This window comes from Diospyros lotus, chromosome 10 (genome assembly GCF_014633365.1).
Source record: "Diospyros lotus cultivar Yz01 chromosome 10, ASM1463336v1, whole genome shotgun sequence".
NCBI classification, from domain to species: domain Eukaryota; kingdom Viridiplantae; phylum Streptophyta; class Magnoliopsida; order Ericales; family Ebenaceae; genus Diospyros; species Diospyros lotus.
Window position 1 is genome coordinate 3,352,515 of NC_068347.1, and position 12,785 is coordinate 3,365,299.

The following is a 12,785-nucleotide window of genomic DNA, read 5'->3' on the forward strand; positions in this document are numbered from 1 at the left end:
TCTCACCTTGATTGCTTTAGTATCTACTTACTAGCCCAACAATGAAATAGATATCAAGACGAGTATACTTCATTAAGTACATGAGAGTCCCAACAACACTGACGTATGGTTTCTTCTCCATTTTTTTATTTTCTTCCTTTGTTTTAGGGAACTGACTAAGACTCAAGGTAGAACCCTTGTCAACTAGAGTATTAATGGGATTTAAGTTATCCACATGAAATCGTTCAAGGATCTTATGTAGATATGTCTTTTGAGATAGACTCAAAGGCCTCATTAAGCTATCCCTCAAGATCTTAATTCCGAGGATATAACTCACTTCCCTTAAGTCATTCATTTCAAAGATAGAGGATAGCTATTCTTTAATGGTATTAATCATCTCCAAGTTGTTTTCAACCAATAGGATGTTATCTACATATAAAGATAAAATCAAGAATCCATCTTTTGTTTGTTGGACATATACACAATGGTTTTCCTCCATCATGGTCAAACAAATGGAGGTAATAGTTTCATGAAACCATATATACCATTATTTAGATGACTACTTGAGACCATATATGGATCATTTGAGACAACAATTTTTGTCCTCTTGCCTTTCAATAACAAAATAGATGGGTTGATCCATGTATATCTCCTCATCTAGTTCTTTATTGAGAAAATCTGTCATGACATCCATCTAGTATAGCTTAAGGTCTAAATAAGTAATGATGGGTAGAATTACGAGAATGGAGTCAAATCTCAACACAGGAGAAAATATTTCTAATAAATCCACACCTTCCTTTTGGTGTAGCCCTTTGTGACCAAACATTCCTTATACTTGTTGATTGATCCATCAGCTCGACGTTTGACTTTCAAGAGCCACTGATTACCAATCACCTTTCTATTTGGTGGAAGATCGATAAGTTCTCATACCATGTTCTTAGCCATTGAGTCCATCTCTTTTCTCATAATGATCAACCATTGACCTCCATTTAGGGAGGTTAAGACTTCTGCATAAGAAATCAGCTTAGTGTCATCCGACATGGCACACAAAGCACCATTCCCTCAAAATCATTGAAATGACAACAAAGGACAAGCCCACATTGGCTACGTCAGATTAATTGAGTCTCAAAAGTAGTGTTTATGGGTTCACTCTTATTGATTGCAGGAATGCTCCCACTGACTAAAGGCAATTCCTCCTGTAACTAATACTATTGGAAGTCCTTATCAACCTCATCAATTCTTGGGAACTCATCCTTAAGGAACTCTACACCCCAAGATTCTACCTCGGTCAAACCCCCAATAGGATGTTCACCATACATGATGTATTCTTTTGAGCTTACAAGATACCGAATGAATATCTTTTTGCTAGCTCTCAGTCAAAGTTTACCATACTTGTGGGACATTCTATGGACATATCCAGTTGACCCCCAAGGATGCAAGTGTTCCAAGTTTGGACTTCTACTAGTCCACAACTCATAAAGGATAGAGGGCGTGGACTTGCTTGGAACATAGTTAAGAATGTAGGCTGTAGTCAATAGTGCATCTCCCCATAAACTAATCAAGAGATTCGCCTGCACCAATATCGATTTAACCATTTCCAACAAAGTTTTATTTTGACATTTTGCAACACCATTTTGTTGTGGAGTTTCATGAATTTTCAGGTGTCGAACTATACCTTTTTCCTCCCATAGACTTTTGAACTAATTAGAAAGATGTTCACGGCCTCTATCGGTTCAAAGAGTTTTTAAACTCTTCTCTATCGATTCTCAACCTCATGCACAAAGTGTCTAAAGCAATCTAAAGCTTTTGAAAATTAGGTGCACGTAACCAAAACGTGAATAATCACTTATGCAGGTGATCAAGTATGATGAACCATGGCATGCCTTCAAATTCATAAGACCAAATATGTCAGAGTGTACTAACTCTAATGGGTAAAATAAACAAGAAACCTTACCAACAAGTTTCCTCTTGGCCTTGCCAATAGACCTCGAGCCAGCCTCGCCATCCTATCTTGTCCCATATGACCAAGCCTTTTGTTCCATAAATCAAAATCAACACTCATGATAGAAGAAGTAGAGGAAACTAAAGTAATGGAATGATTATCATAAACATGATTCATGTTCAGTTTGAAAAAAACATCAACTAAGAAACCATAACCAAAAAACGTATTGAAATAGATGTTCACACCAGTACCACGACAAAGAACATAATATCCTTGTCCCAATAAACATGCTACTGATAAAAGATTACACCGGACTCTATGAGCATACATAATGTCCTTAAGGAGTAGACTTTTTCCATTCTTCATCTTGAGCTGGTACAAACTAACTCTAAGAATCTCTTCTTGTATGGCATTCCCAAGCATGATGTACCTTGTATTCACTGGCACTTGGTGGTAATCCACAAACCCTTCTCTCTCAATACTTATGGGTCGCATTGCTTCTGTATCCATAATCCACTCAAGACGGGAGTATGCAACTAATGCATGCGAGCAAACATAAAACAAAGGAGAAATAGACAAGGAATATACCTTCTTCGGCTCTGGGCAATCTGGAGCGAAGTGACCATTTTTCTTACAATTGTAGCATTTTAATTTGGACAAGTCTTTCTTTCCACGCGTCCCTTTCTTGGCTTTCTTGCTCTTTCCATTCTTAGGTGTATGGCCTGATGCCCTAGATCCTTGCCTTTTGCATTTAGTCTCGAAGCCCTCATGCTTCTTGGTCTTAGCCATAAAAGTTGCTACTTGGTTTGCTTTGATGCACTTTGCCTCAAGCTCTAAGTGACGTGAAATATCATCAAATGTTTTGATATTCTCACTATGTGTCATTAAGAGCTTCATCTAGGACCACTCAGGGTTAGGCAAGGATCTAATCACCTCTAGGAGTTGTTGCTCATCATTAAACCCTATTATTTCATTTTGAAGATCTCTTATAAGTGAACCCATCACTCTTAGATACTCAGCCATGCTATGCCTTGGGGACATACTATTGAAATTTCAACTATAAAGCACGAAGCTTTGTAGTAGATGTCTAACCAAAGGTGATCTTCAACTTTTGCCACATCTCCACGACAGTCTGGCAAGGCTCAAATTGGCTTATGAGGTCACTTTGCATGCTAAAAAACATCGTAAGGTGAGCATGATGATCCCTCTCGAGCCATTTCTCATAGGCCCTTTGTGTCGCCCCTTGTAGCTTGTGACATGAAGTCTCTAAAGTGTCTCATACCTTTTCCATCTAAAGTAGATATATACTGAATCTTCTCCCATGTGGAGTAGTTGGACCCATCAAACTTGTCTATCTTGGTCAAGCTTTTAGCAACTACCTGGTGGCCATGATCACTAAATTAGGATAATAATAATAATAAAAAAGACATTCAGTGTACATGTTCAAAACAAATAATTAAATCAAAACATTTAGCTATGCACTCAAGGATCAATAGATTGCCAAGCTTCAAAGTCATCACCTATATGATGCACAACTAAACACTTTAACTTAATTGTTTATGTGGAACTGATCCACAAAATTCAAACAGTACCCAACGACCCACACAAGACGAAAGATTGGTACTAAACTGAAACTTGGTGCAAATTAATTATTAATGAGCAAATAAAACTGCATATTTTCAGAAAATAGATAATTAACAAGGTAATTTTCTATTATACAAAATATGCCACATCATATTTATCTCATATACATGTTCAAATTCAATATTAATATTTGCAACTAAAGCAATTATCATGACAAAATTAAAACACATAATAATTTTTCATGATTATACAAAAGAATTAAAGGCGTTCATACCACCCTAGTATGTTTTCTAAGATCAAACAAAATTTACATAGAGTATTTAATCCATGAATATGTACTATAGAACTTGTCATAAAGATAACATCACTAATTTTCAGAAATTAGTATTCCAAAAAAAATGGATACGCTAAAAAAATAATTTTGATTTTTTCTTCTTTTTTTTTGAAATCCTTTATTGGGTCGCAGATCTATTGATAATGGGTTGGATTGACCCTGATATTGATTCATCTCATGGATCTCTTAATGGATCAGGTTATTCCAATCTAGATCTGACCCAGTGGGTCGACCCAACACTTAATGGGTTAAAACCCATCTTCTTCCCCATCATCACTTAGGGTTTCTCCATGCTTCGCGTTGCATCAACCTTTCTTTCTTGCTTTCATCATTGCCGACCACCTCACCTTCTTCTTCTCCCTTTATCGTGGGCGGCTTCATCGCCCTTACCAACGACTCTAACACTATAAGCTTCGATCGATGGCTTGACAACCATGGGATGCACAAAAACCCGATGGCCATCGCAAGCACCAAACTAAGGCGAAAGCAACTTATCGGCCATGGCATTGAAACCTGAAGAACTCTGGTCACTCCAACCATGTCGAGGAAAAAGCTCTTGTCCATGGCAGTGACCAAAGGTTGTTGACCATGGATGGCGAGAATCGACCCACGATTGAGAAAAAACGCCTCAATTGTCTGACCAAGATGAAAAATACAACCACCAATCGGTTGGCCAAGACGTTCGATGAACCTTGATGGAGAAGGCGACCATGGCGAACAGAAGGCAGAGGGTCATGCTCATGGTGACCACATCAAGACATGGATGTCGGTGACGTGTGAAATCAATTGACTATTGGTGATGTACGTGATGAAGAATGAACTTAAACCGTCAACCATGGAAAAAGCTTGAACCATCGACCATGGCAATGACTAGACATGGCCAAAATTGAACCGGACCGGCGGTTCGAACCTGAACCGGACCGACCAGAATCGGACCCGGAACCGGCCGAACCGGAACCGGAACCGGAACCGGACCGAACCGGCGAAATTCGGTCCGATTCCGGTTCAAGGTTCCGGAGAACCGGAACCGGCCGTGCCCCCCCTCCCTCCCCCGTGCCCCCCCTCCCCCGTGCGGCCGTGCCCCCCCTCCCCCTCTCCCCCAACGGTCCAATTTTGGACCGTTGGCCCCCCCTCCCCCGTGCGGCCGTGCCCCCCCTCCCCCAACGGTCCAATTTTGGACCGTTGGCCCCCCCCCAACGGTCCAAAATTGGACCGTTGGCTGCCACCCCCAGCCAACTTTTTTTTTTTTTTTTTAAATTTTATAATTCCTATCTATATATACCCCTCCCTCCCCCACTCATTTTTCACACTTTCTCTCTCTCTCTCTCTCTCTCTCTCTCTCAAGTCTCAAGCTATTATTCTCTCAATTTTGTCTCTCATTTAATATTTTAATTTCAATTTCTTCAATCTTCTCATTTTGTTATTTATCAATTTATTCAATTATATTGTTAATTATTTATTACTTGTTACTATATTATTTTATCATTATTATATTTTTTTATTATCATACTTTTTTCAAAAAAATGGCAAGTGAAGGTAGAAATTTTGAAAATGTTGAAAATGTTGAGTTTGAAGCTCAAAATTTTCAAACACAAGAGAGTGAAACTCAACAAAAGGGAGGTGGAAAAATTTCTACTTCTGATATTTTTAATATTCATTTCAAGAAAACACCAAAAGGAGATGGTAAATTTGATGTATCTTGTAATTATTGTAATCAGGTATACAAATTCAAGCAAGGAGGTGGATATGGTACTTTCGCCCGACATTTGCAAACAAAGCACCCGTTCAAGGTTGGATTGAGCTGCGATCAAACACAAATATCCGGGTTTGCTACCTCTTCAAACTCTCCTCAATTATTTCATTATAATGAAGCTAATTGTAGGTCTGGTTTAGCTAAAATGGTAGCAATTGATCATTTATCTTTTAGTTTTGGTGAAAAATTAGGTTTTACTCGATTTTGTCAAAACTTTGTTAATCCTAGTTTTAAATCAATTCCTAGAAATACTTTGAAAAGGAATTTGTTAAAATTGTTTAAAAACTCAAAAATTGAATTGATAACATATTTTCAAAACAATAATATTAATGTTTCTATTTGTAGTGATATTTGGAGTGATCATTGGCAAACTCATTCATATATGGGTATTACTTGTCATTGGGTTGATGAAAATTATGTTTTACAAAAAAGAATTCTTGCGTATCGATGTTTTGATGAAAGTCATAATGCTGAAAATATTTGTAGATTAATTCAACAAATTTTACAAGAATATAGATTAGTTAATAGAATTTTTTCAATTTCTTTTGATAATGCATCGGCTAATACTGCTTCTATTAATGAATTGAAAAGAATTTGCCAACCAAATTTTGGTGGAAGATTTTTTCATGTTAGATGTGCATGTCATGTTTTAAATTTATGTGTTCAAGATGGTATTAAGTCACTTAATTCTTATTTAGATCCAATTAGAAATGTTATTTCTTATATTTGGGTACACCCTCGAACTGCAAAAGCATGGGCACATTTTTGCACCTCCAATGGTCAAACCCCAAAACGTTTTTCAAAAGATGTCCCTACTCGTTGGAACTCAACTTTTAAATTACTTAATCAATCTTTTGAATATAAAGATTTATTGTGTTCTTTTGCAGCAAATTATATTCCACAATATCCTATTTTTCCAACTATGTGGAATGTTTGTAGTTCAATTTTGAATATTTTACGAATTTTTAATGATGCTACTCATACACTTAGTAGTGTTTATAAACCAACTTCACATCAATTTTTAATAGAAGCAATGAATGTGGCCGGTGTATTAATGGAAGGAATTAATGTTGAAGATATTTGTCATGCTGTTTTAGAAATGAGAGAAAAATGGTTACGTTATTATCAATTTATTCCTGAAATTTTTCTTGTTACTATGGTATTTGATCCTAGGTGTAAATTTGATGGTTTAATTGAGTGTTTGTCTAACTATTATTCGTTGTTAGGATTAGAAAATAATGAAGAAATTGATGTGAATATTATAATTTCTAAGGTTAGAACTTTATGCAATCAATTATATGAAGCATATGTTATTGCTCCTAGTAGTGAAGAATCATTTCCATCCATGGCTCCGCATTCCTCTTCCTCCCAACCAATGAAATGGGGTCATAAATTTTTAGATCAAAGAAGGAAAAAACCTAGATCGAGCTCACATTCGGAGCTCGAAACTTATCTAACCACAGTTTTTGAGTTTGGTGATGATACAGGTTTAAATTTTGAAATTTTGGAGTGGTGGAAAAGGCACAAGGAGACATTTCCAACTCTTGCAATTATTGCAAGTCAACTTCTTGCAGTTCCAGCTTCAACTGTAGCCGTTGAACAAACATTCAGTAGTGGAGGCAACATTTTGGACGAAAGAAGATCAAGATTGGCTCCAGAATCATTGGAAGCTCAAGTTTGCCTCGATGATTGGGAAAGAGCTAACATGCGACGTCAAGAAGAACTTATCCATTCATCATCATCTGACGAATGGGTTAATGATGGTTCAACAACGGCGACTTCCGACTCCAATGAAGATGCGTAGGATCCAAGTCCATATTTTATTTTTTTTCACATTTGTAAAAATTAATTACTTGTATTACATTTTTGTTGTAATTATTTTTTAATGAAATTAAGTCTAATTCTATTTTTTATTTTTTATTTTTCACATTTGTAAAAATTAATTACTTGTATTACATACTTGTTTAGTTGTTTTAATTATTTTTAATGAAATTATTACTTATATTTCTTCAATTTTTAGTAGTGTTTTTTTATTAAAAATATGGTTGAGAATATTTATATTTACAATTACATTTAACAATTAAAAATCGAAACCAAACCGAACCGAACAACGGAACAAGGACCAAAATTGAATACAACAATATTTAAAAAAAATTAAAAAAATTCGGTTTGAACCGGAACCGGAACCGTTGACCGAACCGGCTCAAACCGTTGACCGAACCGGTCCAAACCGTTGACCGAACCGGAACCGGAACCGAACCGTCCCAAACCGCCCTTGGGCGGTTCGGTTCAGGTTCAAAGATTTCTTGAACCGGAACCGGCGGTTCATGAACCGTGGCCATGTCTAGCAATGACTATTGGACACCACTGCCGCTTCGCCTCAAGCTCGCTGACAACACAAGTGAACCTCCCACCAATCCTAATGTGCGCGATAGCGACACAGCCTTAGCCATAGCAAGGAAGACCCATGAGCAATACCACCGGCTGTGACACACACGGGCCGGCGACAGAGCTTCGGCCATGGCTAGTGAGCAACAAGCAGACACAGAAAATAAACAATCAAATCACAAAATAAAAAGGTCTAAATTGATTAGCGATTTTGTAATACCCGAGAATGATTTGAGGTCATAAATAATATTTGATGAAGGGCATAAATGGACTTTGTGGAAAATAAGACTATAGGGTACACTAACGCAACTTTGGACGATCGAATTAGTCAGAGGGAGTACCCTGGACCCTAGATAGCCAAGGAAAATGGTATAGTATCGACAAGTAATACGAGTTATGATTTTAGGCATCAAAAGAAGTTGGATCGGGAACGGTTCCCGGTACAGCTAAAAAAAAGGCAATTGTGATTTAGGCTGAAATACCGAATTATCGTACGGGGCATCCGGGAAGTCAATGGAACCCCAAGGAAGTTCATATTTGGCATATAGAGTAACCCTTCAGTAGTTTTTGGAAGAAACAAAAGGGTTTGTAGCTAAAACGAAGATTTGGGCCTAAGTGCAGTTTTTTCGAAATTGACGGAGGGAGATCGAAACGATATTTTTTCGGAATTTTAAAGAGAGTGTTTTGGGATATTTCAAAGGGTTATAAAGGTCTTTAAAGAGAAGTTCAGTTTTTGAGCCGGGGGCAAAATCGTAATTTTGAGGTTGGGGGTAAAAGTGTAATTTACCGAAAAATTAGGGGCATTAGCGCAATTAGTCCATTTTTCAGGGACTAAAATGCAATTAAAAATTAGCCCGGGGACCATGTTGAAAAGGGTCTAAGTGCAATTATCCAAAAGTTCGGGCCAAAGTGTAATTCTTGAAATCTTTTTACTAGGGGCATTTGGGAGATTCAGGAAAAAAGCTTCATAAATGACTTTAGAGATAAGGATGAAGTCTCATGATGACGTTAGAGATAAGATGAAGGCTCATGATGACTTTAAGGATAAGATTTGTATAAGATTTGATTGGATAAGAAAAGATTTGATTTGGATAGCAATGATTGCAGAAGATCTTACAAGATTTTGGAATGAATATATAAAAGATATTAGAAGATTTGGAATGATTATAGAAGATTTACAATGATTGCAGAGAATCTTAGAAGATTTTGGAATGATTACAAAAGATATTAGAAGATTTGGAATGATTATAGAAGATTTACAATGATTGCAGAGAATCTTAGAAGATTTTGGAATGATTACAAAAGATATTAGAAGATTTGGAATGATTATAGAAGATTTACAATGATTGCAGAGAATCTTAGAAGATTTTGGAATGATTTGCAAAAGATATCAAAAGATTTTGAATGATTATAGAAAATATTAGAAGATTTGGAATGATTGGAAAAGATTTTGAAAGATTTGAAATGATTGCAGAATATATATTTCTTGGTGGCTAAGTTTCCTAAACATATAAATAGGGGCTCAAGGCTAAGGATTCTCTCATTCGAAGTTGTGATACATTTGTGCTAGACGAGAGTGCTTCGGGTTTAGTGGATAGAGGGTTTTTAAAGCATACGCGAGGCATCACACGCGTAGAGCACTTAGGCAGCGCGTGAGGACCTGTAAGGAGGTGGTTTGGTTAAAAGACTTGAGGAGTTGCACGAAAATTGAGGTTGGGCACAAGATTCGAGGTGTTCTGAGTTTCGTTCAAGGTGAGTTGTTCGCTACCAAAATTTGGCTTTCTTGTGAGTGGTTTTCCTCCAAAACTTGATTTATTGTGCTTGTTCTATCTGAACATATGGTGATTTCATGCAAAATGGTTTTGTGCATTAAAATGGTAACCGGTGACGGTTGGATTTATGAGGGAGGTTTGTCCCTAAACGTTTTGAACTGTGCATTGCATTTTATAAATGTTGTTTATACGATGCATTGAATTGTGAATTGTGAATTGTTGCATTGTCTTGAGTTTTATGTGTACGTATGGAATGTCAGCCTCGGATGTTGTCTGGATAGTGTAGCCATAATTCTCCAAGGGCGTGACGGAATAATAGGGATATCTGATGCTGGTGTGCATGTCAGGATAGCCGCCTTGGTTTCCGTGCCAGACCGTTTGGTCAGGGAAGTTGCACTAGGACGACTAGGTGATCCATACTGTGTTGTTCATGTGGGATGTCAGCCTAGGATGTTGTCTGGATAGTGTAGCCGTAATTCTCCAAGGGCGTGACGGAATAATAGGGGTATCTGATGCTGGGTGTGCATGTCAGGATAGCCGCCTTGATTTCCGTGCCAGGCCGTTTGGCCAGGGAAGTTGCACTAGGACGACTAGGTGGTCCATGTGAAATTTTGGAGTTGGGATTGTATGGTGGTTCCTGGATGCTTAAGGTGGGAACGTATTCTGGTGAGATGCGTTGGCAGCCCCATTTAAGCTAGAATCGCGTCGCGTCGTCGTGTCGTCGAGTCGGTGTGGTGGCATAGCTTTTAGAGAGATTGCTCTTTCCCCATGGTAGGGTTAAGCATGTGGGAATTCTCTTGAGCTAGGGCTTATCGAGTATATTGGTTTATTTCATGTCTTGCATTATTCATGAAAAATGTGTTTTGAACTCTCACTTAGATGATTCATCATCTAATTTGGACTTTGTCCCTGGAATATTCAAACGTTCCAGGTGAAGGCAGCGGTGCAAAAGGGAAAGGAATCGTCGAGGAGTGACGACGATTAGCGGATAGTTTACATTATGTCTTTTCTGTTATGTTATTTACTTTTGAAAACGTCATGTAAACGTTGGTGCAACTTTATATATAAATAAAGTGGTTTTGGTTATGACCTGTTGAGGTTTCGATCTAGCTTCCGCATTTGTGTTGGTGAACCTGTCTTGGTTTATTAATGGTTCATAGTTGATATACTGAGAAGGTGTAACGGGATCTTCGGGGAATGGTTTTTGTGTTGGATTTTTGTTTGAAAAAAATTTATCCTCGGAATCTTACGTTACGTTAACGCTCCCGAGAATTGGGGTGTTACAGATTTTGGGCATGGACAACCACAACAATGTAGACAAATAATGAAGCTCAGATACCACTGAAGAACTCTAATAAATAGCTTATGGTATGTATATATAATTGAATTGGAGCGGAAGAATCGAATAACGATTTGTCTAACAACCTTTGTCGAAGAAAACTATAAAAGCTTTCTTTCTTCAGTCCACCCCTTGTCTGTCCAAGACTCTAAATGGTGATGCCGGAGATGGTGTGTGAGTGACTACAAAATTGAATCAGAGTTGACTAACTTTTTTATGTTCTATGTCTCCCACTCTCTCTCTCTATATATCACCTAGATATATCCTTTTAAAAATCAAAACGTGGAGGGATTTGAAAATAATTTATCAAATTCAAATTCCAACATTTATTTCATCACTTTGCCCATTAAGGAACTTCCGGCAGTTCTTCAAGATTTTCACACAATCTTCCAATCATGCAATATCCACTGTACGAATTCATGATTAGAACATAAACTAAACCATCTACACAGTTAATACTATTCAGGAATATTGCTTAATTAGTTAACTAATAATAACTTTTTTTTTTTGTGGGTTAAAATATTTCCAAATTTAATTCCATTACCTTCATGAAAACTGCATCTGCCATTGGAACACACTCAAACATATGTCCTCCAACATGTGTAACTCCTGGGTACTCAGGTGCTGTGGCGACCACATGTGGTAAATCAAAGTTGATTGCTTTGATGTGTGGATAGGTCTTGGTGATCTCGGATATGGAAGTTCCAATCCCACCGCCCACATCCACTAGCGACCCAATGGAATGAAATCCATCTTTGTATGCAGCGACGATTGCGGTAGTGGTGACCTTGGCGGTACATCCCATTGCAGCGTTGAAGGCCTTCTGAAATCTGGGTTGGCGGAGCCATAGTCCCATATATCCTGGCCCTAAGCCCTTTCGAACGCAATCCCACCTTCCCCGCACACACCTGCTAAAGCATTGCCAGGGGGCTAATGCCCTGGGGTCGCTCGTCATCTGTACGAGCGGCGCCAGGCTCAGCTCAGCATCGTTCAGCAAGAACTTGGAGGCGTGGGTCAACCCGTAGACGGTCTCTCCGCCGTCAACCGACGGAGGAGTGGCTGTTAGAATCTTTTTCCGAACCAGAAATCTCATGATGCGCCCAGGCTAACGATATCCGGCGACGGAGCGTTGATGCCGGCGGCGATTTGGGATAGGCTGATTGGACAGCCGTAAGAATGAATAATGTCAGCTATGCGGAGCTCCGCCGCAGACTTGAATGCCATGGCGTATGCAAAGTTTAGCATCTGTTGCCATATCTCTGCTTGGGCATCAACCAATACCATTGCGTCTGCATCAATGGCTTCCTTCTCCGTAATCACTCTCTCTCTCTCTCTCTCTCTATGTGTGTGTGTGTTTAATCTTACGCACAGAAGAGGCTTTGCTTGGTTGTAAGGCAGCCGAATAGAAGGGTGGCTTTTATAGAGGAAGATTGATGAGTTGGCGGAAGAAGAAAAGAAGAAGCTATAGAATTACATAAGGATTTGAAGTGACACTTATGTATTTGTTATTTCGAATAATAATATTATATGTTAGAAAAAATGAAACCAAATGATGTATAAAAATAAAATCAGACTTACCTAGTTTGCACATCAGAATTCGAATAAGTTAGGTTGAGTTATGGTATAAAAAACGAAATCACAAATGAAAGTCGCTTGATTTCCATAACCTAAAAGCCTTTCACACACACACAGTT

General features: G+C 38.2%; 1 protein-coding gene across 1 annotated transcript in view; it reads right to left on the reverse strand.

Moving 5' to 3' along the window:
- LOC127811585 (xanthohumol 4-O-methyltransferase-like) overlaps positions 1–12,105 on the reverse strand; it is a 51,993-nt gene extending 39,888 nt beyond the window's left edge. The window contains exon 1 of the mRNA XM_052351575.1: positions 11,879–12,105. Within this exon, the coding sequence (XP_052207535.1) occupies positions 11,879–12,046 (168 nt within the window). The 5' untranslated portion in view covers positions 12,047–12,105. The remainder of the gene's footprint in view (positions 1–11,878) is intronic.
- Positions 12,106–12,785: the final 680 nt, after the last annotated feature.